The sequence below is a fragment of the Maylandia zebra genome, linkage group LG12 (assembly GCF_041146795.1).
Source record: "Maylandia zebra isolate NMK-2024a linkage group LG12, Mzebra_GT3a, whole genome shotgun sequence".
Lineage (NCBI taxonomy): Eukaryota > Metazoa > Chordata > Actinopteri > Cichliformes > Cichlidae > Maylandia > Maylandia zebra.
Window position 1 is genome coordinate 4,334,436 of NC_135178.1, and position 27,783 is coordinate 4,362,218.

General features: G+C 40.5%; 1 protein-coding gene and 1 long non-coding RNA gene across 2 annotated transcripts; both read left to right on the forward strand.

Moving 5' to 3' along the window:
• The first annotated feature begins 5,797 nt into the window (after nucleotides 1–5,797).
• On the forward strand, nucleotides 5,798–15,639 carry atad1a (ATPase family AAA domain containing 1a). The gene is made up of 10 exons (XM_004558550.5): nucleotides 5,798–5,916; nucleotides 6,327–6,527; nucleotides 6,787–6,885; nucleotides 6,955–7,075; nucleotides 8,929–9,129; nucleotides 9,513–9,619; nucleotides 9,733–9,822; nucleotides 10,461–10,511; nucleotides 10,754–10,926; nucleotides 13,316–15,639. Exons 2-10 carry the CDS (start codon nucleotides 6,354–6,356, stop codon nucleotides 13,443–13,445), a joined length of 1,146 nt encoding a protein of 381 aa, XP_004558607.2. The 5' UTR covers nucleotides 5,798–5,916; nucleotides 6,327–6,353; the 3' UTR covers nucleotides 13,446–15,639.
• Nucleotides 15,640–26,878: 11,239 nt separating this feature from the next.
• On the forward strand, nucleotides 26,879–27,368 carry LOC143421324 (uncharacterized). The gene is made up of 2 exons (XR_013100946.1): nucleotides 26,879–27,109; nucleotides 27,197–27,368. It is a non-coding gene; the product is annotated as an uncharacterized LOC143421324 (long non-coding RNA).
• The last annotated feature ends 415 nt before the right edge of the window (nucleotides 27,369–27,783 follow it).

Here is a 27,783-nt window from a genome sequence, read left to right on the forward strand (position 1 = left end):
TGAGCAGAACGTCCTAAGTAATGCTGGCACATGTGCTGAGAGTCTGCTGCCTATACTTTGAGATTTAGCCTAAAGCTATGAAAACTATTTTCTTATCTAACCATAAACAAGAAAAAATACGCATATTTCTCCTGTGAGGAGAACCCTGTGTTTCTACTCCCCCTTCAAAGACACTCCTATTTCTTTTGACTTGCACACAAAGGGAGCTTCATATTGCATCACAGAAGCCTATAGGTAACCGTCGAAACTCTGCAGTAACAGAAAGTGATAATCAATAATGGATATGTGGCAGGTCATAGCTCAAGAGCAGGAGACATAGGGTGAGGTAACCCCTTTTTTTTAATAGTCAAAGTCAAGGAGAGGATGCTGATGCTTGAGTTTCCGAGGTCAACTACTCCACATGACAACAAGCAGCAGCCATGCTGCAGGGGTTACGGTATCAGCGGATGAACAGCAAAACGGGAATTGTAGAGATTAAATTTTATTCCCACTGTCACAAATCATTTGCATGTCATGTGTAGCAGGGAGCAGGAAACCTCATGCAAGTGTTTCATTCTTGGAGGATGTCATTTTGCCAACAAGGGCTGAATGGTATATATACTGACAGTCCTCTCTGGCAGTGTCTACCCAGCAGGCTACTCTTTATCTGCACACTGAATGCATTCTCCTTTATTTATTCATTCATTTCCACGTGGCCAAGTGCTGTCACTTTGATGAATTGGAGCTGGGGCTGGCCAATTGTTTTCACTCGACGGGACAAGTCTCACATGCTCTGAACTTAAACGTCCTCCTTGTCAGAGTAGCTTTGCCACTTCTGTGCTTTTTCGAAGCCCACATAAGGGCTGCCACCGTTTGCACACGTACGCAGACACCAGCCCCCACTATCTAACTTCCCTGGGGTGTTTCTTATTCGAGTTTTCCTGAGGAATTTGAGGTGCTCATTTCAATTTCATCTCCTGCGTTCACACCGCTTTATGTCACGTGGAGATTATGGACCCAGCAGGTCCAGCTTCTCCTGTGAGGATGTCATCCTGTTGAAGTGGTGAGGTTTTCTGGGAACATTTGCTAATCAACCCCCACCCCCACCCTTTAAACTGGATTCCAGTTCACTATGATAAATCAGTCTGAACTTCTCTTCCTGAACTGTAGCCTTTATTCCTTCTCAGGATGTTCAGGTGAAAATATCACAAAAGTCAGAGGCAAAGGAAGAAGAGGAATATATAATAAATAAAAGTGAAGTTAAGTTTATGACTGTCAGGTTTTATGTCATCGTTAAATTAGGTGTCAAGTCAGTATGACAGCAGTACACAGAAAAGTATTCAGCACCTCAACAATAAAGACGTATCCCACCAAACTACAGTGTGCACAGTGTACAGAGCCCTGTTTAGCACATATATGTGCAAACATTTGACACAGGCGTTAATTCAAGTTGACATAAAATAATACCCAAACCAGTTCAGTGTGTTTTGTATAAAGTGTTGCATGTTGCCCTTTGTAATTCCCGTGCAGGCGTGACATTCTCCCGGAGGTCTCCACAAACACTGCCGCTGCATGTCATTTTAGAAAGAGATAATCAGGCCCAACAGCCTGTCAACGATGACAGGTGATAACACATTATAAGTCTGCGTTTACGGAAAGAAAAAAAGTGTTGAAAATCCATCTCATGTGATAGCGCTGTATCTGCGATCTGTGTCTCCGGGTGACAGAAATCAGCTTATGTTACCATTTTCAAACTTTCACTCCATGACAGTAACTTACAGTCGTTCTGCTAGCCATCTCTGGAAAACTTCCCTTTAATAAGACACTGTGTCAAGCTTTCACATGTCAGTTAATATACCTAAATGTTTTATTCGGTTACACTATTATTATTTGTCTTTTTAATCTTGTCACTACTGTTATTTTGGTAGATAGATAGATAGATAGATAGATAGATAGATAGATAGATAGATAGATAGATAGATAGATAGATAGATAGATAGATAGATAGATAGATAGATAGATAGATAGATAGATAGATAGATAGATAGATAGATAGATAGATAGATAGATAGATACTGAACTGAATGGGATAGCATGTCACTGCTGGATGCTGTGGCAGCCATGCTGGTTCAAATCCCCAACAGTGTCAACAGCAAAGCACCCCCACACCATCACACCTCCTCCTCCATGCTTCACAGTGGGAACCATACATGTAGAGACCATCTGTTCACCTTTTCCACGTTGGGTGGAACCAAAGATCTCAAAATTGGATTTCCACTAGTCTAATGTCCATTCCTTGTGTTTCTTGGCCCAAACAAATCTCTTCTGCTTGTTGCTTTTCCTTAGTGGTGGTTTCTTAGCAGCTATTTGACCATAAAGGCCTGATTCACGCAGTCTCCTCTGAACAGTAGAGATGTGTCTGTTACTGGAACTCTGTGTGGCATTTATCTGGCCTCTAGTCTGCGGCGCTGTTAACTTGCGATTTCTGAGGCTGGTGACTCGGATGAATTTATCTTCAGCAGCAGAGGTGACTCTTGGTCTTCCTTTCCCGGGGCGGTTCTCATGTGAGCCACTTTCATTGTAGCGCTTGATGGTTTTGGCAACTGCAGTTGGGAACACATTCAAAGTTTTAGCAGTTTTCTGGACTTGCTGACCTTCAGTTATTAAAATAATGATGGACTCTTGTTTCTCTTTACTTAGCTGATTGGTTCTTGCCATAATAGGAATTCTGACAGTTGTCAAATAGGGCTGTCAGCTGTGTACCAACCTGACCTGCACAACACAACTGAGGGTCCCAGTCCCATTAAGAAGGCAAGAAATTCCACAAATGAACCTGGACAAGGCACAACTGTGAAGTGAAAACCATTTCAAGTGACTTGATCATGAAGCTCATTGAGAGAAGACCAACGGTTTGCAGCACTGTCAACAAAGCAAAGGGTGGCTGCTTTGAGGAATCTAAAATATAAAACATATTTAGAGTTATTTATCAATTTTTTCATTGCTAACTCCATAATTCCATATATCTTGCTTCATAATGTCTTCAATATGTCTCTACAATGTAGAAAGTATTAAAAATAAAGAAAATCCATTAAATGAGAAGGTGTGTCCAAACCTTTGACTGGCAGATTATGTATGGAATATTTACCCTGAATTCCTGGCTGCATTGATCCATTAAACAACGTTATTTTCACATCAGAATGTCTGACAGAATCTAAATACCTAATCTAAATGCATGGATTGATGTGCCATTGGGAACGTCTTCTCACCTGCCTCAGGTGATGGAAGAGAAGGTAAAAACAAATTATCTCTTGGCTTTTGGGGGGTATTTTCTATGTGTCGCCAGTGCTGGAGTAACCACACTGAGGCCTGCAGATTTGAGGAAACAGTAGAGGGTTGTCTGTCTGGAACTACAGCTGTTATCATCCTTCTCTGGCAATGTCGGCAGGTTGTCGACTTGTGTGAGTTAACTTGGCAAAATGAACAAAGAGTGCGGGATGCCTGAGGAAGCCTCAGCCTCATGTGAAATCCTTTTGTTGAGCAGTATCGAACCAAGTCTCACCCAGACATCCATTCTTTCATGTGTCTCTTGTCTGTTCATCCCTCTGCTTTTCATCCATGCCAAATGACTATGATCGGCTTATTTGTCATATGACAGACATGAATCATTTATACTACGTCCCTGAACAGTTATCAACGGGTAGGTGCCAAAAAAGGGCAAGCAGAAGCCAGAGAAGCACTGCAATTAAAGAGAATAAATGAAGGTTACGCATAGGAAGCAGGCTGCTGATCTTGTTTCTTTATGACCACAAATGCCAGAATGTCTTTTTTTTAAAAAACTAAAATCATAACAAAAATCACAGATAGATAGATAGATAGATAGATAGATAGATAGATAGATAGATAGATAGATAGATAGATAGATAGATAGATAGATAGATAGATAGATAGATAGATAGATAGATAGATAGATAGATAGATAGATAGATAGATAGATAGATGTTATTTAAAAGTAAAACCTTGCACTGGCAAGCAAATAACTCACTCCCCAATGATTCCTTATCCTGTGCAGCTCCAGGTAATTTCTCTTCTTCTGAGACCAAAAGGGTAATTAAATACTGTGTGTGACCAGCATTTACTTAAGTGTTTAACACTTTACCTTGTGCACTTAAAAAAAAACTAGACTAATCCCATTATCCTTTTGTCACACACATAAAAAAAATCAACTAATATAAACTGAGGGAAAAAGAGTGGTGCGGTGGAGCATAATGACAGAACTATTATTACTCGACAAGGATTTATATCTCTAACAGCAAAACAATCACTTGCCAGACTGTTTTCTCCAAAGAATGCAATTTTGGCATGTGAAAGCTCCAAGCAGCTAGCTTTAGGTTTTACTTCAGCCTCCGCATCGTGGAGGTTTGACAGGGAGCTGAATATGTTTTTTCTTTCTTTCTTTTTTTTCTTCTTTTGTTGTACTCCCACCCGCTTGAGAGCGGTTGTTTGGGCAAGGTGCAAGGCGTTGTGGGAATGTAGAGCCCCGGCTGCACTTTGCAGATACACAAGCCTGCGCTTTTATGCCCAGACCCATCAAAATGGCCGAGTCAGGCTGCTATCTCCTGGGACTTGCTGCTGCAGTACAGGGGGATTGAAGCTTTTCATGAAACATTTTCACAGCCAAAGGTGTGCAGAATAGCAGCCTGTGCGCCATTTTCCACAACAAAGGTGGACTTAACTTCACTGGATGGTTAAAGCTGTAACCGTGCAGAATTTAATTCTGCATCCAATTTGGGCAACTAATTGGTCTACACAGGGTAGAAGCTTTGTAAGATTTTACTTAACTCAAATGGGGAATTAAAAAAAGTAAAATTTTAAAGGACAAATTCTCATTTTCTGGAGCATTATACAAAATGTAACTAATCATGCCCAAATGGTGTGGTAAGCTGTGCCAGGCTGTTGTTTATTTGGATCTCAGGTTAAAGCAGGAGCTGTGTGTCTTGCAGAAATCTGGGTGTTCATTAAATCATTTGATGTAAAATTTTGTAAATTAAGCAGTTCTTACATAATTAAAACAGTTTTTTACACTTTTATACTTTATATTTTTCTTAGTAGTAATACGGTGATGAAAAACAGGGATTCGTTTGCACAAAAGCTCCAAAAGCATCATCAAATTTAACTTGGACTCCGTGACAATTAACAATCCCTCAGGCACATGTGTGATAAATTGCTTGTAGGAGAAGGCCATTTGTTACAGCCTTATCTTTGAGACTGCTGTTTAGAAGACTGAATTATCCATTATCAGACCGTGCTGAAGATGAGTGGAGACCAAACACAGATTACGGCTTGAGATTTGTCCTATCTTTTACTAGGGTACATTTGCATGAAGCATACCCCAGGACATGTTTGGGTGTCCAATCACAGTGTTTTCTAACAGATCCCAGACACCCACAGAAAAGCATTTCACCCAAGAGCAAAAAATACTGTAGAGCCTTTGACTTTAAAACATAAAAAAACAAAGAAAATCATTTTAAAATCGTGAAAAAAATAGAGATTATGTGATTGGTTATTATAAATTATGTTAGCTACAGTATTCCATGATGCTGCTGACATTTTTGTACAAAATATATGTAAAGCTATTCCTTTTATAAATGTAAGCTTTTACTCAGTTCAATCAACATGTCCACAACTGACTTGCCAAAACTATAAATGTTATTTCAAGGCTCTTACCTTTCCCTTGGGGAGTAATAAGAACTACTATTTCTGCAGCACTGTAAATGCTGTCCATGCTACTGATGCGTGAAATAACTGTGTGGACGTTCTGCCATCCAGTGGCTAACTCTGTGAACTCCTCATCGTGCTTTCTGGAACTAAAGTGTTTGTTCCTACCCGGACGTCAAAGGTTGTTGCACAGTGAATACATTTTCGTTACGTTCCCGTTTTGTAAGTGTCACTATTTTGTCTTTTATATCATAGTAGAGGTTACGTTTAAGCGTAGCAGCACACGTAGCAAGGGTGAGACGTTTTATTTCGCGTGAGGTCAAAATTTCACGATGTTACAAATACAGTTTGCTGCTTTCAAGTTGAAGCTCTAGCCTGTTAGCTTTAGCTTCCCCGGAGAAGCTAACCTGCGAATTGAGTTCATTTATTCCAATAAAAATGTGAACCACGAATGTAATTTATTTACTGAAATAGCGACATTGCGTTTGCATAAACATGACCCGCAGTCCTAGCTTAGGCATCATAAACCTAATACAAGTGAGAGCTTGTTTAGCCTTATAAAAGGCGAGAGCTGTAATTGACCTTATGTGGTTGTAATAACTTCGTTTGTATATTTCCACCTCGTTATCCAGCCAATGGATTGACATCAGCCATCAGAGATGCTGCTGAAAGATCTGCCCAGGGAGGCCCTGATGCGGCCGTTGTCTAGGAATGAAGTGGTTGGCATGTTGTTCAGGTTGACCGTCTTTGGTGCCGCCACGTACTACAGCATCAAATGGGTCTTAGATGCAATGGATCCTACCTCCAAACAGAAAAACCAAGCCAAGAAGAGGGTATGTCATGCATCAGCACACATTATAAACACGCAATCTGTAAAATACCGTAAGCTCAAGGTTGATGCTGTTATTGAACAGTGTTCCAGAAATGCTGCCAAGGTCAGGCGTTTTTCCTGGCTCACAATGCAGCAAGCACTATCTGTTCTTGTACATTCAAAGCATGATGTAAAGATGCTTTGAGATAAAAAGAAAGATTGTGCACAATGTCTGTTATCGTTTTGTGTCTTCAGCTAAGAAGTGTTTCTTGACCCCTCAGGCAGAGCAGCTGATGAAGAGGATTGGTGTTGAGGGGGTCAGACTTACAGAATATGAGATGAACATTGCATCTCATCTAGTTGATCCACAAACTATGAAGGTAACGGTTGTAATCATCAGTCTTTTTTATGTTGCTCAGAGATTTATGAATAACTTCACCTTCCTGCAGGTATCCTGGAGAGATATTGCAGGTCTGGATGAAGTTATCAGTGAGCTTCAAGATACAGTCATCCTGCCCTTTCAGAAGAGACACCTTATGGCAAATTCCAAACTATTTCAGCCCCCCAAAGGTACCACAGCATGAAATCTAATCTAATCTGGAACTGATCAGATTTTACGCTGACTCTTTAAACAGGAACTCTTATGCTTTTTTTTATTTCCTCTCATGTTGACGATAAGGACAGTGTACATGCAAGCATTCCTTCAGACTTCTCTAAATACTGCTATAAGTGCTGACAAAGGATGAACTGAGGGGCTGCACCAAGATTCTGTATAAGATAAATAAGGCTTATTTTTAACTGTGTCATACAGTGCTACTGTAGTAGTGTCTGTGATCCAGCTGCAGAGACATTTAATCTTCATGTTCCCTTTAAGGAACATAGAAGGTTCAAATTTGACATACAGAGATAAAATATAACAAGGTTGAAACAGTTAAAATTAGATACATTTTTAAATTAGTTTTTGGGAGTGGAAAGCTAGTTCATTATGTAATTCATTGGTTAATGCTAACTAACAGAGTCGAGCTCCACCTCCTGACATTCAGTTTTGCTGTAGCCAGAGGACTGACAGTCACTAATAAAAGAGCCCATAGAGCTATATTTTTGTTTTCAGGTAAAACCAAATTTAACTCTCTGTGGAGGATTGATATTTTCCAAAGTATAATGGATTTTTACTCTGAGTTTTCAGTTTTGCTGTGTGAGTTGAAGAAAATGACAATTTGGCAAGCAGTTGAGTCAAAACCCCCTAATGCAGAGAGACACATCTCAGACAAGTTGAGTTCATCAGTGAAGACTGGTTTCAAATTATTGGCAGTCTATCTAGTTTTATAGCCTAAATGAAAACACAGTTATTTGCACATTTCTGCCAATCTTTCGAAGAGTGATTGCAGTCAGACTGCGATTATTTGGAAATCGGCCACCAAGCGACCTGAGCAATCAAGAGCAGTCACTGTAAGTACTTGCAATTGATCCCCAAATGCTAAAAAAAATCACTGTAGTCATTAAGCAAACACCAAGCTTTCTTAGTTGCAAGGAGGTTGCCATCCCATTTCTACTCTGGTGTGACTGAGCTATTGTGTGAATGGGATTTGGTTTTTCTAGTCATTCAGAAATCTTACTGTAAATGCAGTCTAGCTTTCTATAACCTTGTTCTTTGTGTATTTTACTTTGTTTCTAGTGAGCTGTGTTAAGTTGAGATTAGTCAGTTGCCCAGTGAAGATTTGTGCATGTTCAGGATCATGAACTCAAGTTTAAAAACCTTCAAATTACCCTTGAATTCATCGTGAAAAATCAGAATCTGTAGCTCTGTAAGACTGAGAACAAAGTTACTGTTAGATTTTAAATGTCCTTTTTCCCCATCATGAACATTAATGTGGATTTGCATCAAAAACTAGCTAACATGAAATTACCTTCTGAAACTGTGGTTATAATTTTCTAAGTTTGTATTTTTGCCATCCTCTGCCTAATCACTGTCAAAATATCTACCCAGTGAATAGCACTGCGATTTTAATCTGCCAAAAAAAGCAGGATTTATCCACTTGGCAGCGTGACAGTGAAAAATCACTAAGAGGAATGTTTTGCTTTCTGTGGATAGTATTTACACATAGCTTCAGGATGAGTCAACCTCCAAAATGAGCTGCTTTGGGAATCAAGTTCAGTCTCTAGACTTCAGGCTTTGTTTGTATCGCATCATTTAAAACAAACCAAAAGGAAAAAAATGCTTCTGGGACGAGATCGAGCCAGATTTGATACACGTGTTGCAAATGTCAGTGCAGTTGCCAGTGAAGGTTAAAACGAGTCAGGTTAAAATTACAAAGTCTATAAACTGCAGAAGTGAAAGTAAAAATCTGTTTTGTTTTTGTTCAGATATTACAAGATGTGATGAGAATCACTGTATTTTAATTCTTTACTTTTCGTCCTCTCAGGTGTTTTATTATTCGGTCCTCCGGGCTGCGGTAAGACTATGATTGCCAAGGCAACTGCCAGAGCGTCGGGATGCAGGTTTATCAACCTTCAGGCCTCCACGCTGACTGACATGTGGTACGGCGAGTCACAAAAGCTGACTGCGGCAGTCTTCTCGTTAGCTGTCAAAATTCAGCCTTGTATTATCTTCATCGATGAGATTGGTAAGCTTCATTTGCAGGACGCATGTCAAAAGTGTAGAATGTTAGTTTATTGCACTAGTGGATGTGAGCTAGCTTCATTTTCATTCATTCAGATATGACAGATATTGTTTAATTTGCATTACATTCTTTCCATGGTTTCTAAGTGGATTTGACCTTGTGATCGATATTGCAGTGCCCACAATAGCTGTAATTTAAACAGAATCTAAAATGTATCTTGCCTTTTTGTTAATCTTGTCTTTAAATTATATGAGTTCAATATAAATACGTTAGCCGAGTCCTAGGCACTCATTGGCCCCACATACTGTGTCATAGTCACTGCTGCAGAGCTGGCCAAGTTAGCAAGATTAGTCTTGTGTAAATGTTTTCTATGTGCTGCATGTTAGAATCATTTCTAAGGAATCGCTCCAGCATGGACCACGAGGCCACAGCCATGATGAAAGCCCAGTTCATGAGCCTATGGGATGGCCTGGACACCTCATCAACCACCCAGGTAACACAACCAGAATGCTTTCTTATACTGTAATGCAATTGCCAGAAAACATTGCAATGCAGCAGGTAGTTCCTGTGAAATAATGTATTAAAACTGTGATTCTCAAAATTTAGGTTATGGTGATGGGAGCCACGAACAGGCCGCAGGACCTGGATCCAGCCATTCTCCGCAGGATGCCCACAACTTTTCATATCGGCTTGCCGGTAAGATGTGTGCAAATACACAAGGAGGCTTTATTCTGTCTACAGTTGTGTCCATATATTTCTGGTCACTGACAGTTTTTACCCCTCAACCATAAAAGGCTGATAGGGGATTATTGTCACCCCAACAGGTAAGCAGGCAGGGTGGACACCCAAGTTTGTGAGTGCAATAATTTCTGAATAAGGCAACGTAGGATTTTGAAATTCAAACTTTAGGTCCATCTACTACAAATCTCAGACAAGTTTGAATTTCAGTGACCTCAAGATCAAGACCAGAGGCCAAGCTTTCTGATAATCTTGTGAACACCATAGGAGAATCTACTAGGAGCCTGAGGGGTAGTACCTAAAAAACCAGCGCATGTAATATCCACTAGGGATTCACTGGCTTCTGATAACCAAAAAAAATCCCTGAAAATGAGTTCACCCCTCATCTTAGAGACCTCAAACTCAACACTACACTTACTCGGCTTTCCAGCTGTACCTCTGCCAGGTTTGAAATGGATCCGATGAACACTTTTCAAAGTTGGAGAACAGCAGAGGAGGCACATGCAAGCATTCCTGAATTTATGCAGGAGATGTATGATGATAGGCTAGACAGCAATTTACTTTCCTAATATGAACGACTGTCCTCTCCTTTGCAGAACACAAGGCAGAGAGAAGACATCCTGAGACTCATCTTGGCAGGAGAAAACGTAAGATGGTTTCTTTTTATCTTTATCAACAGCAGAAGAAATTGTTCAGCTCTGCTGTTATCTTGTTCCATTATCATAGACTCATTTCACACCTGTATTTCCACTGTCACTTCACGTTAAAATGAATCAGATCACCCATGATTAGTTGGCATTTGATTGGCAGCAACAAGCACAGTTCAAAGATTAGTGACAGCTCAATTCTGTATAATCATCTCACATTGCTTGACGTCTTTTCTGCTCAGCTGAGCAACGCAATAAATCTGAAGGAGATTGCTGAGAAGACAGAAGGCTACTCTGGGAGTGACCTCCGGGAGCTCTGCCGCGACGCTGCCATGTACCGAGTACGGGACTATGTCCGCAAGGAGCAGATGAGGCAGATCGCTCAGCAGCTGCAGGACTGCCAGGAGGAGGAAAGGTATGACTCATATTCAGACACCCACAAGATTTCATAGCACTTGTGTTCACTGAGCTTCAGTGACAGTTTGTGACTAGACCAGGCTGTTTGTTTGTTTTTAAAGCACATATTACATTAAGTGATATTTGTACTGGTACACAGCCTCACATTCAACTTCATATTCCCACAACTATACCATTACATCCAGTTTTCTTCACAGATATTCACACTTCAAGACCGCTCAATAGTAGTGATTATAATACGACATAAAAGGAAGGATGATCTTAATTAAAATGATTACATCCTGATTCCTTACATACACAACTGTCAGCATCGCACAGTACTGTTATTAAACTAGGCACTGTTAGAAATGGATGACTGGTTTTTATTATCTGAGCATATATAAAAGACTTATAGAAAAGATTTGTGAAAATGTCTGATCTGGGTAAGCCTTTGTTCAGCTGTTGCTAAGCGACTACTGAAACCACTGTTGGTGCAAGCCATTGTTGCTGAAAGAGTATTTTTAACTTTTAAGTGTTGAGAACTCAAAAGCATTCATGGATAGGCTCTTTCCAATTATAAAACCAAGGAAAAAGAATCTGAAGGTGATGGTGAAGTGAAGGCTCTGAACTAAATCACTGTAGTTCTCGGTAATCATTGCGATAGTGAAATCACATATTTCACACAGGATGGTAGGGGTCTTCCAGTTTCAGTGTGCACATTAATTCTTAGTACGTGGAGTATGCAGTGTGTTTGCAACAGAAGTTTATATCTTATCTCATTCAGACAGTTTGCATCCTGTAAGATAAATCTTTTACAATCAGTGACAGATTTTGTGAGACAAGAGAGTGAAACATCAGGCCTTGGGGTGCAGAATCCAGCCCACTGGAAGGCTTTGGGAAATGTAAAGGAGAGCATACATTTTGGACTTTAAATTGAATTTTAATTGAATTTAGATGGGAGTGGGGGGCTTACACTGGATCCACAGTATAAATATATAAATAAATAATAATAAAAGGGAATTTTCTGTAAATTAACAAAAACTTTCTGCTTCATAATTAAAGCTATCAGGAATTTTAGTGTGATTTTACACATGTATTTCATACAGTTTAAGCCCAAAGAGTTGTGCTCTTTCATTAACCTTCAGCAGCAGTGTTTCTGTATTATGTAGAAAAACAGAGCTATACTGTTAAACTGGGGTTTAGGTTTTTCCTTTTTTCCCTTTATAAAGATATCTCTGGGAATAAAGGTGCAGGTAAACGTCTTTACACTGACAGGAAGGAGCCCACTTCAGCTCAAACTGAGCTGTGTGTATTGTAAAAAAACCAAACAAAAACATTTTATAGTTATTTTTTATTTTATAGCAAAGAGAGCATATGTAAGTGTCTACATTTCGTTTGTGAAACCTTTGGAATTTTCCATGACCTAAAACATGAGATTTGAACAAAAGTCACAAAATTAGAAAAACATAACACATTTCAAATTATTTTTGTATTTATTAAGGAAAATGATCCACTTTTGCAGATCTGTGAGGGGTGAAAGTATGCGTGCTTTCAGTATTTGGTGTGACGCCATTCTTCAAAATAGCTGCAGCAAACCATTTCTGGTAACGGTCGGTCAGTCCTGCACTTCCACTTGGAGGAAATTGAACCGATTCAAACGCCCAAAATAGCTTCATCTCGGGGTTGAGGTTTTCTCACAGCTGCTCAGACGCCTTCCACGTCTTTTAAGTTGAATGCAGTTGGATTCGGGCCGTCCCAAAACGTTATACTTCTTTCACCAGTCTGTGGTTGAAGTACATTCGTGCTAAGAGTTGGTGACGTACTGCGCGGCCCACTTTTTCTTCAGACCTCAGACAGATGTCCTGACATTTTCCATTACAATCTGACATTGAAATTCAAAATGTGTTGCTCCATCATGGCCCAGATGCTGCAAAACAGACACAAACCATGACAGGATGATTATGATTATGCAGTGCACAGATGGAATTAGGTTATTATGTTGGAATGCAGTGTTTTCCTCTCTTCTGACAGAAGAGATGGGTTTTTTATTTGAGCCCCAAAAGATGCTATTTTGGGCTCATCTGTCAACAAAACATTGTTCCAAAAGCCTTCTGGCATGTCTGTGTGATCTTTAGCAAACTGCTGACGGGCAGCAATGTTCTCTTTGCAGCCCTGCCATGCACACCATTGTTGCTGGGTTTTCCCTGATGGTGCCAATGTGAGAGATCAATTTTCTACTTTTAGGATTTAGTGTGGAAATCTGATGCTTTAGGTCATATTCATGTGGAAATCCATAAAATTTCTCCTGCGACTCTAGTACATGTCGTACGCTGTGTGCAGTATAGAAGTATAAACCTGCTATTAGGCCTCTGTGCCTGACCTCTGATCTCTTGTGTCCTTGGCTCCAGACCTGTGGATGAGGAGCGGTTGCGACCAGTCACTCAGCTGGACCTCCTCTTCGGCCTGGACAAGATGAAGGAATCAAAGAAAGCCACAACCTTCATGCTACCCATCGTATCAGAGGTTGCTCTGGATTAAACACCATCTCTGGACCACTGAGGAAAAGCGAATTCTTCCAAGCTCTGTCCGCAGTGTGTTCCAACTTGCCAAGCTGAGACTCTGAGAGTGTTAGAGGTGTAGTTGAAAAAGGCAGCAGACAGACATGCTTTTCTTAAACCTAGTTTCCCAGACAGGGAGTTATTCTGAGCATGCTTATCTTAAAGGACACACGTCATGTGTACAGTTACAACATATTTAGAGTCATGAGGTCAGTCTCCTTTGAAAAGCACGCAAGGGCACTGTGACAGCTTGTTTCAGAAGAATACAAAGCAAAGACCATTTTAAAATCACCAAATGATGATGATATGATGATGATGTTTGGGAACTTCACTGTGTGTTTTCAGATGAAGGTAATCCTTCGAGTTCCAAATCAGCTTTTACACCAATCTTTGATCTTTGGGGGAGTTAAAAAGAGCAACCATCTAAATCACTGTACAGTCATATTATCCCAACACTCTGGAAGGAACATTTCAGCTTCACTTTGATGCTGTTGAGTCACACACAGCGCATGCTCTGCAAAAGTTCTTATATGATAGCAAAGTGTCCAGCAAACACTAGGAATTTTAGCCTCAGGAGTAGCAGTGTCCAGAGAAAGAGGCATGGTCAGACAGTTGTGCACGCTCTACTGCATTACTCTTTAAAACAGAAGATTTACGTTTTACTATTGGAAATCAATTCCACTTCCATTTTGCAACCTGTGTCGTCTTTATTGATCCCTGTCAGATGATAATGGAAGTAACTGTCACTTTGTTTTGGTTGATGTACTCATATTTCACATTTTATTTTCCAATGGCGAATTAACTTTTTTTGTTGTGGTTGTTGTTTTGGGGGTTTTGTTTTTGTTTGTTTTAGGTGGTTGGTTGCATCCTTACCTTGGAAAGTAAGACGAGAATGCATATACCTCATTTGATCCTGTAGTTATGTATTACTCATGTACAGTTGTTGCTCCCAAGGAGCATTTTGAAGAATATTTCATTTGAAATTATTTAAGATATAAATGTCTACTGCATGTTTTTAGATGTAAAATCAGCTCTTCTGTAAATGGCAACAAATCATGGTGTAACTGTAAGGTTCACAGGCATTTGGTGATGGAATATAATTTTGTAATTTGGCCGCTGCGCACCACCACAGTGGGTTTGAAAGCACTGGTGATGTGATTAGAATTGTAGAATTTCAGGTTTAACTGAGAGTTGTGCAACAGTGTTGCAAAACTATTTTAAAGCCATTTTAATGTGTTCATTTCCAAAAAGTAGGAGTAGCTGGGATATTTTTTCTTTCATTTACAACAGTTATTGCACATTTTTAAACTCAAGCCTAAAAGAAACCTTTTTATTCTTGTGAAGAAAATGCCTGAGCATTTGGTCGTGGGGATTGCTTCTACACACACTGACCTCATTACTTGAAATTATGGCCATGTTTGATGTTTTCATCCAGTACTGTGGCATTATAACAAATAATAGGTCCTCTTTAAAAGCACACTCATGGCCTCACTATTTCTCGCCAACATCACACTCTTAACTTCTGTTTTTCAGTCCTTTCTCCACTCCTCTTACCTGCCCTCTTTTCTTGTGAATTAGGTAACCTTAGCCTGCTCACTGAGGAGGACGACTAAACGAAACGTGAGTCTAAGACAACAAAGATCTCTCGTGGCACTGTTAGAGCAGTCCTACAAGTGGACAATATTACCTCAGTAAACAGACTTTTGCTTCTTTTGGATCTGCCAGTCCAAAGAGTAGCTGAGGGCAAGTGGCACAGTTATCGCGTTGTTTTAAAAACCAAAACTTTGTCAAGCTTTTGAGAAAGCGCCAGCAACTGGAGCTCCTGAACCCCAAACACAACCTTCACTCTTCTCTAAAAGCAATCTTTGTCTGTGTGTTGTTATTTACAAGGGACTCTGACATGTCTGAATGCAAATTGCAAAGCACTTACTTTTCATGTGGAACGAGGGTCACTGTAATAGAAAATACAGCTGTAGCGACGAGTGATGTGATCCAGGAGCAGCAATAAAAGAAGAATAATGACCATAATCATCATCTTGTAAATAAAAGTAGGAATGTATTTAATTGTTGGATCAACAGTCCGTCCTTTTCAGTAGATCTGTGGTTTGTAAAACTGGAAGCAAAATGTTGGGTTGGAGTTGAGGCCAAGATTGAATAAAGCTGAATGTGATGTATTCCCCTTCAGTGCTGTTTTTATGCTGCTTTAATGTCTTTTTATCGTTTCCTCTTCAACCCAGAAAAAAGGCCACGATGATTTCTCCTGGTTAATTTAGCCATTCGTGCTGGTAATGTGAGACTTGTCGGACTATCATTAGTGAGATCCTATTATGGTGATCATTTTCATGTCCTGTTCTGCGCATTATTTAATCAAGCAGTGACAGCAGTTTTCATCCACTGAACAACACATCCAGGTTTTCTGTTGTCAGTTACTTTATGGAGAGCATGGTTTTCACATCCAAATGCTTCCCATCAGCTGTCAGTAGGAAGTTGTGTCAAGCTATTCTGACTCCCCTTTGTATCAAACTCGTTTTTTTGCCGTATGCTCACAGCATGTGTTTATTGATCTATCTGTGGGTCTCGTACAGACCTCCTTCCCACACAGTCTGAGTAGGCCAGGGTATATTTGCCACTAAGCCACATGGTGGCACAGTATCTTCACCATGTTGTTACTGAAGCAGTTGTTACCGACTTATTTTTATTTAGAACAGTTTTATAACATTATGGTAGTACAATGAAACGGAGAAAGTGGTTTGTTTCTCCCTCATTGGTTTATCTAGTGATAGTTGGATATGTGTTGCTTTTGCTTGGAGCGCCTCAGGTGACAGTTAAAGGTCAAAATGTTGCCATGTGAACCAGTTATTGTGTCAGTGCTGCTTGAGCATCTTAGTTGCCTTTCGGGGAGAAAGGTGGCACCGATCCAAATTCTTTCCGTTAGTGCAATATCACAGCAGATCCTTCGTCAGTCATGTTGCAGAAACGTGCATATGTGTGTATGCCGAATATGAAAAATATCTTTAGTTACCCTGAACATAAATAATATCTGCTGTCGACCAGCAGTTCCATTGTGTTTCTCTTTTAACATAAGCATATAAAATAAATGCTGCTTTTCACCTCAGTGTGAGTCTACTTCATCTTGTTGTGTGTCTCTTTCACATACAGACAAACATCCCAACTTGAATCTGGTGGCAAAAAAGCAGTCAACCTACCGGAAACCCTGATTTAGTGTTTAGACAATTTATATAAGGGTGACGTAGATCTATCAGTGAGGACTGTTTATATTCTTTTTTTCTTATGGTCCAAAGAGCAGAAAAGCATAACATTTTGTCAGGTACTTCACTGGAAGTCTGAATTTATCATAAACTGTTTGTAATTCTGTGGCTGTTCCAGTCAGTCTGTACCCTTTAGGCATGCAATAATAAGCCATTGTTAGCCATAATCAAGCTCCTGCTCTTTTCACTCTGTTGCTGTTTACTTTATTGCCATCATCTAACAAAAGCCTTGCATCTCTTATGTCTACTTTTCAGGACTTTGACAGCCAAACAGTTTTAAAATTACATCTGAGTTTTAATGGATGTCCAGACAGTTTCTGAAAGGTCACGAAACTGGAATTATCCACATATGAGTACGATGCAAAATCTTATCCAGTGAGTGAATAAAAGGTTTTCAAAGTTTCCATATGGCTGCTAGTACATAATAATTATCCTACTTTCAGCTGCCCTCTCATCTCAAGGGGTCACCACAGCAGGGAGCACAGCATGTTTGATTTGGCAGAGTTTTACACTGGATGCTCTTCCTGACACAATCCCAAACGGGATTTGTGTTGACAGCCTTTAGCTTGTCAAGTGATTGTGTTAAGCGCTACACTAACTGTAGCCTAGTGCATAATAACCCACTGCTAGACACCCTCAGAACTCAGACTGCACACACACACATACACACAGAGTTGAAGTGGATGGATGCTTTGCCACATTCCCAGACGAGGCATCCGGATTATAACCCTAAAATTTAGCCCTGGCCTTTTTTTAGCAGCACCATGAGGCTGGCATTTTGTGTTTTGAGTGAAATCTCTTGACACTTATTGATGGATTGCTAAACTTTACTGCAGATACTGGACATACCTCAGATGATTCCTAAAAATACTGATACTCCTGTACATCTTTATCTACTTGTCACGGTCTGTGTGGGGATGTGAGGAATGAGGACCCAAAATGCAGGACTTGACGAAGAAGGCAGTGCGTTTATTTACAGTGGTGACAATCCAAACAACAGTAAATCCCCCGTGCGATCCCGACTCCCGTTCCGTGTCTTCTCCCTTATCCCTTGCTCTGTCTCCGTTCCCTGTGTACTGTACGTGTGCTGCCTCCTGGTCGCCACAATTCCTCCTGAGAAACACGCATACAAAAGGCAGCCGTGAGTACAAAACCTAACGGCAGACTTGCACTAACCTTGCACATTAAACTAAGACTGACGGGAAGTCACTCAACGATCCAGCGTCGAGGAGCTCTCAGCCACACTGTTTTGAAGCTCCTCTGACGAGGCTTGATCGGCGCCAGGTGTGTGTGGATTCCTGGGTGTGACCGGTCAGCTGGCAGGGCCACACCCACCAGGCCTAGAAGTGCCTGCCACGACCGCACCCTCACACACACGCACACACCCATAAACACCTGACAGAACACAAACACGGAACACAGGACAGCAGACACAACCATAATAATAACAACAATAATAATAATAACTACAATAGTAGTCCACACTGCTCACGGACCCCGAGTCCCTGGAACCGGGTCCGTGACACTACTATCATTTCTTTCTTTCTTTTTTTCCTGCAAATGTAATGACATTACCATCAACCTTACTGAGGCTGTCACGAGATTTATTAAAAAAAACAAAACAATTTAAAGCTAGCATGCAGTTTTTATGTATTATTTTTATAACTGAAAAGACCGTATAGATTGGTCGAGGTTTTCCTGGCTTCAGCCATTAAACACAGTTTGATTAAAGTTTTACCTGAAATCAGGCTACGTGTAGCTGGTTTTTCCTCCATGTGCAGGAAACTGGGACCATAGAATTTTCAGTCAAGTTACTTAACCTCCTAGGACCTGGCGTCCACATATGTGGACATCACATTTTGGGTTATTTAGACCAAAATACTCAATTTTGCTCTACAAGGGCCTGATATCCACTTACGAGGACGTTATACTGCTACTGTTCTATCAAAATTTTAAACGAATATCCTCATATGTGGCTCTTATTTTTCTTAAAAAAAAAAAAAGATTTAAAAAAATCTGGTAATTCTTTGTTTTTACATCCATCGGGCTCCAATATACCCAAATATCAAAGAGAAATTAAAAATGCATGCCATGGAAGAGCTCGGGTCTTAGGAGGTTAAACATGGACGTAATTACAAATCACAAAATTATGTAGTTCATTAAATAATTTCCCACGGCACACCGGACGATCTCTCACGGCACACCTATGTTTACTTCTTTAAGTTGCTTTTCAAGCAACTTAAAGAAGTCCAGACGCTTTTCTTTCCAAGCTCCTTAGACTATGATGACCTGGATGACTGAGAACCTTCACAGACTGTTGTGAGGGAACTCAATTCAATGTGTATTTTAATCACATATAATAGATGCTTGCTATCAGCTGTTTAGCATTAGCTTGTCACATCCGGATCTAGTTCTTCAAGTCATTATATCCCCCAGAAACAATCCAGTTTTTGTTTTCTATTTCAGTTTTCTTTGTTTTCTTATTTGTTTGTATTTTCTATTTCCGTTGTGTTTTTCTGCTGCTTTTCTTAAGGTGCGGTCTGTTTTGCCCCTCAGGGCCACCGTAGGGGAAACAGCTGGTTTTCAGCTGATCATTTCCAACACGTTCTCATCCCAAAGCGTAGGCCACCCAACCAGTCTGTATGTTATGCATTCCGAAAACCGTTTGGAATCAATCTACAAATGTACATTTCTTTAATTTCTCATCATTAATTGCTTTGAAAGAATACTATTCAATACGATTAAATGTGCGTGTAAATGTCCATCCTGCCTTGTATCAACAGCTCCGGCTCCTGGTGGTTGTGTAACAGTGTAAGGCCAACAGATGCCATCAGAACTGCCTGAGAGCAAGATAATAAAGTAACTCCACATATCACATTGAATAAGATAAAAATTAAAGACATTGCTATTTCAGTGTCATAAGAGACCTGCAGCTCAAGAAAGGATGTGTCAGTGAGCGGACGCACCTGAACTGAAAAACAAGTGATTACAACACAAAGCTGCAGCTTAAGACATGAACAATCTCAGACTCTATCCATCCTTCAGTGCTCAAAATACCCTCCACCCAGGGTAGATCCCAGCAAACTACATGTGGGCCAACATGCTGCGAAGTATTTAGCAAGAACATCTTTTATTTAAATGTGACCTTCCCAGACTCTTCACTAACCAAACACAATAAGCATAAAAGGAAGCTCAAGTTTAGTCTATAGATAACAGACTCTCATGTATTCTCCTTTTATTCCAGTAACCTTTAAAATAGTTGTTAACGTATATTGAAAACAGGGAAATGTTCTCTCTAAAAACTATAGGGTTCAACCTTTTTGTGTGTGTATATGTAGTGGAGTAGTCCTGCTGGATGAAGTAGCCTTTCACTTCCAAGAAACAATCCACTTTCCTAAATATAAGGTATAGCTGAAAGCTGCTTTGACCTTTTTCTGCTCGGCTCACGCCAATTGCAGACTCACTCACCAGAATGTATGATATCAAAGCAGTGTTCAGCAAAGGTCACGCCAAGCCCGTCTGTAGTATTTAACTCCTAAACTCTGACTATTATTTGGGAACTCCTGACACAATCGAGTGAGTGAAGTTTATTTATCTAAAGGAATGTAGATTTTAACCAATAGCAATGGCTGCTGGTGTTTTCACCTTGCATCTCCAAGATACGCAGCCACAGGCGTCCAACATGCAATCTCATGTATTACTGAAAATGCATGGTTCAGGTTAATGGGTGCTGTGGCTGGATGGAACCCATTTTATGTAGGTCTCTATTTTTAAGTGTAGATAATTGCAGCCTCTTGTATGGACAGATGGTAAGATGATATTTACACTTCAGTCTAATGAGGCAAAGTCGGGAGTGTTTTCCTCCGACTAAGTTCTGCAGGGACGCGCGTCTGATCTTTGATTCGGGATCATTGATTAGTTATTCATAAAGCTATCGATGAGTTATTCATGAAGAGGGAGTCAAAGTGACAGTCTCCATTCCAGCTCTTTTCAATTAGAGGACAGCTCTCAGTCGATAAACACGATGGAAGAAGCTCTCCACTGCAGCACAGCTGGCTGGGGATGTCAAAGACTTCCCGTGGAGAGCTCGGACGCAGATAGATTCCCCTTTGTCTGGCCACGGTCTGTCAGCATAGAGGCTCTCAGCACCGCTCTGATGGGCTCAACCCTTTTTCCATCAGAGTGGTGGAGAGAGTGTATAATGGCCCCACTCTGCTCCGTGACAGTCCTCTAAAAGCTTCACTGCCATCGGACATGATCGAGCAAGCCCAGAGAAATCAGAAGCAGCTGTTATCCTGCCGCATTTCTCAGCAGGATATCCTGTTGCCTGCAGATGCACAGGGTTTTAAAGCTGGAGTAGATAACTCACAAAGCCAGACTGTGTAAGCATATGAAGAGCAGCTCCACACAGGCACTGAAGGGAGGCTAGAAGGTAGCAGTGCAGTGCTGATTTTTGTTAATTTGGGGTTTGGGGGAAACTTCATAATATAGACGTCCAACAAATGGGCACAATTCCCCTGTTTTTAAAAGGAATTTCAATGTATTTTATTTGAAATTATAATGTAATTAGATTTGCCTACCAGTACTTCAAGATAGGAAGACTGGGTTAAGGGGGAAACAAATAAATAATCATAATTTAATTAAATTTAAGTATTGTGGAAGTAATTTCACATAACTTCGTAAATTTTATGACAAATTACAGGGAAAATTACAGTTTGTGTAAGCACACAATATTTCCCCACAATACATTGTAACAACACGATACATTTTGGGGCACAGGCCGTTTTATGTAGTAGCTTAACCTTGCCTGACTTCCAGGTATTTTACAGGAAATGAGATACTCCTTTCCTGCACATGTTTTTGAAAGTTATGTTTAAACAGTGATTGTGAGAGACAGACAATTGTGTCCGACTTGGCTTCGTCATTATAAGGTCACATAGTCCTGCAAATTTTGATTGTAATAACAGCCTTTATCACATTTATATTGGTGTAATAAAAGAACACCTGAGTAGAACATCCATCCACATCAAATTACTGTTAAATAAAGATGTAAAACAACAAGGATTAGAACACTCCATAATTTATGCTGCTTACTTAAAATATAATTATTTATTTGTTTCCTGCTGTATTCCAAAGTTTTACCAGGTTTTCTTTAGCCAGTGATGTCATAGTGCGTCAAAGAGTAGCCTGCAGTCATATATCAAAGATCTTGTGACATTTTAGCAAACAGGCAAAAGACTGTCATTGTAATGTAAAGAACACATACATTTTCAAGCAGTTTTACACAGTATCTATCTCAGAGTATCTATCTCACAGTAGGGCTGCACGATTTTGCATAAAATGAGAATCACGATTTTTTTGCTTAGACGTGCAGCCCTATCTCACAGTATCTACTGAAAGCACATCGTGTCGAGTTAAATGAGCGAGCAGTGAACAGTATACGCTGCGTATGGTGCACAGCATATTTAGCACACATTAAATAAACCATCAACTGGTTAGTTTTGAACATGTGAAATAGCTTTATATTTATCCTTCAGACAGGAAAAGTGGTATTTATTGTCTCATCACACTGTTGGTAAGAAACCAAATGCATGTATTTTTCAGCATATCAGACTATTCCTTTAAAATAAAAATGCCTGATTGAAGGATCAACTATGCTCACATTCATGATGTCATTGTTAGATGGTAGCTCAAACAAATTAAAGGCATTTGCCATAGAAAACAGAATTATTTGTATCCTGTGTTTTTCATTGATGGCAGCAGTTTCAGCCTGAGTGCATGTGACAGATATAAAGAGGTCTGGAGAAGCTATGGAGAGCATTAATCTCACTGTGACACCATTCAACATCATTGGTTTTTGTGGTGGGTCGGTGATGGTCTAGGGAAGCATATCCATGGAGGCACGCACAGACCTCTACAGGCTAGGCAATGACACCCTGACCGCCATTAGGTATCAGGATGAAATCCTTGGACCCACTGTCAGACCCCACACTGGTCCTGGGGTCTTCCTGGTGTACGACAATGCCCGACCTCATGTGACGAGAGTATGCAGGCAGTTCCTGGGCGATGAAGGAATTGATAACACTGACTGGATTGCACGCTCACCTGACCTAAATCCAACAGAACACCTCTGCAACATTATGCACGTCCATCCTGCCAGGTTGCACCTCAGACTCTCCAGGAGCTCAGTGATGTCCTGATCCAGATCTGGGAGGAGATCCAGAACACAGACTATCATCTCATTAGGAGTGTGTCCTGAAGTTGTCAGGCATACAAGTACGTCAGGGCCATACAGACTACTGAGTGACATTTCGAGTTGCTGCAAACAAAAATTGCAAAATGGATAAAACCTGCTTTTCGGGGGGGGGGGGTCTTTAAATTTAGCCCCCTGTAGGTTGATAATTTTAATTTCTGTCAAATGATGTAACATCCTTTCGTTCCTAACACATTCGTCAGTCCATATCAGTGTAGATTTCCAGCATGGTTTTTTCCCATTAAGATCTGATATGTTTTCAAACTATTCCTTTATTTATTTAGTTTTTGAATAGTGTATGTAGAGCTCCTGCATCCACAGAGTCTACAGAACACACTCAGAAGATCTTTAAGATTTAACTGCATATTGCATGTTATTTGTCTCTGCCGCATCGAGAGCTTTGGCCCTATATTAAGCTCCCAGAGCAAGGCTGTTTCATTATTTGCGTGAGTGCTGCTACAGTGTCATGTTAAAAGCCACTGACATTATTCGGAGGGGCCTCACTCACCTCTAACCCAATATGCTGTAAAGCAGTGGCAGCAAATAAAGCAATTTGTGTGTTCACATCATGTCAAGCTTCAGCGTGTGTGGATTACTTGACAGTTCAAAACGTACAGTCGAAGCAATGACAGCAGATACTGCTGCATATGATTCAATATCACCACAGCCTTTATTTGTTTACTCAGAGTGCCCTCTGTGGTCAAGTGCAGCAACTTAGAGTCACAAGGCATATTGCAAAAGGCCAACAGCGTGAATCTGGTTACCAGTGAGTAACCAGAAAATGCTGGTGAGTCACTGCAGAATCATTTGTGAAAGTAAGTCACTTGGATTTGTTTTGCTGAGACCTGCCACAGCTGAAAAAGAATGATTTCAGTATTATTACCAGGTTAATATCCTTTCACATCTTTAAATATGTTGTTTTTAAATATTTTGGCTTTTTTAGGGTCATGAAGTTGCAAACAGGAAACCAAAACTCCTATTAGGGGTTTAAATGCATCTACATTTTTTTATTTGTTCTTCCAAACTGTGTGAACTGATTTTTCATTGCAAATTCACTTTTTTTCTTCCCTTTTCGGGGGAAAGGAGTATTATAAAGCAACAAGTACCTCTCTCCTGAGTTCTAGCAATCTTGCTTTTTCTTGTCTCACATTTGCTCCCTCACACTAGATGGAAGGCCAGGTTAGAAGAGAGGCTGCTCCATTAGCAGATGTAATTGAAGAGTCTGATGGCCGCAGCACACCAGATGAGAGGTAATCAGAAGGTGTGCAGTCTGTCCGAGTAGGTGTTAAGAGAAGGGTCAGCTTTAAGGGCTCGGGGCTGCTTTTATGGATTAGCCCCCCCTGGACTGAGAGCACTCAAAAATTAGAGGCACAGCTTATCTTTTCCATAAGTGAAATTGTAGAGGACGTAGTGTACAAAAATCACTATAAATGTTAATACCACAGTAACTTGAATATCTATGTTTTATACTACGCTTTATCATTTTCAGTTAGGTAAAAAATCCATCCAAGGCTGCACTACTCCAACCCTGCCCTAAAAATGTTAAAGCTAAAGTCAGGAGTGAAGTCACTCTTTTAATTCTTTTAAATCTCAACTAAATCTCTATCATTTATAAAATTACTTGTGTTTGTTCTCCCATTTCAAAGATCTACTCTAACGAGACTGTTTCTTAGAGGAAAACATGAGACAGCTAAAGAAATCGAATCTTCTAAAGCAGATCCACAGAGGCGCGCACACACATTCAGCGAACTCTGAATGCAGCGGAAGAATACACGCAAGAGCAGATCAACGGTGGCAAAACAAAATGAAAACATTATAATTGGTATGTTTTAGAATCTTTTTAATCTCTAATTTGATTCCAGGCTTTACTTTTCACATTTGTTTTTAGGTAATAGCCGTCGTTGTAGGCCTTGGTCCCAGGTGAGCCAGTCATTTAAATCCTGAATACATTTCAGAATATGGGTGCCGTATCCATGATGTCACTGGGTAATTACCCTGTACTCAAATGAGCTATTTGGGTGAAATAATCATGAGAGTTGTCACCTTACAGTAGTAGTCTGAATTATACTGCGCTATAATCAGCACAGAAAGAAGAGGCACCTGATTGCGCACGTATCCAACACCTTTACTGAAGGCAAGCAACATTTCTTCAAAATGTCCAAGCCAATGTTTATTTTTTTATTTTTGGGGGGTGAATGAACATTCATTTGAAACTTTGTTCAGTTTTATTTTTTAATGAATGAGCTGCTTTTTAGCTCAAGCGCATTAACACTGCCGCTCACCCCACTCTGAAAGGAGTCTAATGACACCCTGGCTGTCACCCCATTGAACATTTCCTTCCTCCCTTCCTTCCTCATTTTCCCCTCTTTGTCCTGATCTCGCAGAGAAAAGCGCAACACTAAAATAAAAGAAAGACGCATGATCGCAAAATCGGACAGTTTCTGCCAGACCTCTGTGACACGCACGTTCCCATGCCCCACAGTCACGCCAAAGGCGGCTGGTTGTGTAGCTAGCTATACTAATAAATGCAAGGACAAAAGCACACCACCCACTGAGAGGAGCGGAGATGGGATAATGATCACTAATTAATCATGCGCCAGGGTCGTGTAGCTCATCTCTTCACCAGCAGCACAGAAACAGGAGGGAATGACTCACTTCCCGCTGAAATCTCCACATAGTAGGCAGCTAGATGAAGTGAGACACGGGTTTCTCAGCGTGACTCCTTTTAAAAGTCTGAGCCAGTGATCCAAACGAGTGAGGTCCACTCAAAGAGAGGTATTTAAGGAATATTTAAGCAGGGCAACTCTTGTATTAATTAACCCCTTGTGCATATCTAAAATAACATCTGTTATTGCAAAGCATGTTTATCCGTTAGAAAAGTTCCCACGAAAATCCACAGACTCAGACACAAATGAATAAGCAGTGGAAGCAACAAACTATTATTATTCTTGTTCCCAGTTTTTATGCTTTTGAATAATTCTCACTTATTAGAGAAAAGCCTGCATGGTCCCCAAATGGTGTGCATGCAGTATCCATTAGTAAGTAATGTACTGATTTTCACACAGCATGCCATGAGTTGGGAGAAGCCTTTGAATTCTGCAGCACCAGTAGGCACAACAACCCAGTCAGGGAGAGTGTGTCTAAAAGTGAGGTTGAATATCGCAATGCTAAATAACCTTCTACTTATATGTAAGATAGACCGCGGTGTCTTTCAATGGCATTAGCTCGAGTAATGCGCAGAGTATTTCCATTTTATGCTCCTTGTATCAACTCAGCTTTTCAGGTGAAACTTTTGTGTTTCGATCTGGATTTACTAGGCTTTGCACGAAGACTTCGTGGGCATTAAATTACCCAACATTCAGTGGATTTTGTTTTAAATTCATTCCACCAGATGCTGCTGATATGCAAATGCAGATCTAGTAATGGCTCAATATTGTAGCATACCTTAGTATAAGGTATTAGATAATGAGTAGTCTGGTTTAATGCACAAGATTTTATCCTAGAGCCTGTAGCATACCTCTGCAGAAAGCTCACATGCACTCATCATGTGCAGGAATGTTAGTATTTGATCATGTGTGGATCTGATAAAGTTCTATATGAATTCAAACTACTGCATTTTTAAGTCACTAAGGGTGTATGCTGTGCAGTCATTTCTTCTTGACAAAGGAACATTTCAAAGAAGAAGTCCAAAATTACCATGACATTCATGCCCATGGTTGTCTGAGCACAACTGTATAGTTCTGCTATCTGCAGAAAGCACAACACATATAACGTGTAGATATAAACTAAAGTGTCACGGACCCAGTTCCAGGGATTCGGGGTCCGTGAGCAGTGTGGACTACTATTGTAGTTATTATCATTATTATTGTGGTTATTGTTATTATGGTTGTGTCTGCTGTCCTGTTTTCCGTGTTGGTGTACTGTCAGGTGTTTATGGGTGTGTGCATGTGTGTGAGGGTGCGGTCGTGGCAGGCACTTCTAGGCCTGGTGGGTGTGGCCCTGCCAGCTGACCGGTCCCACCCAGGAATCCACACACACCTGGCGCCGATCAAGCCTCGTCAGAGGAGCTTCAAAACAGTGTGGCTGAGAGCTCCTCGACGCTGGATCGTTGAGTGACTTCCCGTCAGTCTTAGTTTAATGTGCAAGGTTAGTGCAAGTCTGCCGTTAGGTTTTGTACTCACGACTGCCTTTTGTATGCGTGTTTCTCAGGAGGAATTGTGGCGACCAGGAGGCAGCACACGGACAGTACACAGGGAACGGAGACAGAGCACGGAGCACGGGATAAAGGAGAAGACACGGAACGGGAGTTGGGATCGCACGGGGAATTTATTGTTGTTTGGATTGTCACCACTGTAAATAAACGCACTGCCTTCAGCGCCAAGTCCTGCATTTTGGGTCCTCATTTCTCACATCCCCACGGTCCGTGACATAAAGTACAGAAGATATAGGTTCATTATTTCAAGGATTTCAAACTCCTTTAATATCACGGACCACCACATTGAGTTTATGTGGGCGGGGCCAGCCCTTTCTGTCTGTGTACAGGAGTTTAACTACACTTTTAATCCCTGAGATATCTTAACAACTGAAGTGCTATTTCAACAGAAAGAAATCCGTCAGCATGACTCTTTGGGATTCAATGTTAAAACTATAACTTAATTACTTTGGTGTAACGTGACTGGCCATAGGGGAGAGGTTTATTAGCAGGAAAATCTGTAAAATGCAGGACAATACAATTACAAGTCCATAATTTCTGTTCTACACATTTTCCAAAGACAGGCAGCAGGGCATATTGCAGT

Coding starts and splice junctions, on each gene's coding strand:
- atad1a (XM_004558550.5), top strand. CDS start 6,354: ATGCTGCTGAAAGATCTGCCCAGGGAGGCCCTGATGCGGCCGTTGTCT. Junction 6,528..6,786: donor AAAACCAAGCCAAGAAGAGG/GTATGTCATGCA, acceptor TTGACCCCTCAG/GCAGAGCAGCTGATGAAGAG. Junction 9,823..10,460: donor CTTTTCATATCGGCTTGCCG/GTAAGATGTGTG, acceptor TCTCCTTTGCAG/AACACAAGGCAGAGAGAAGA.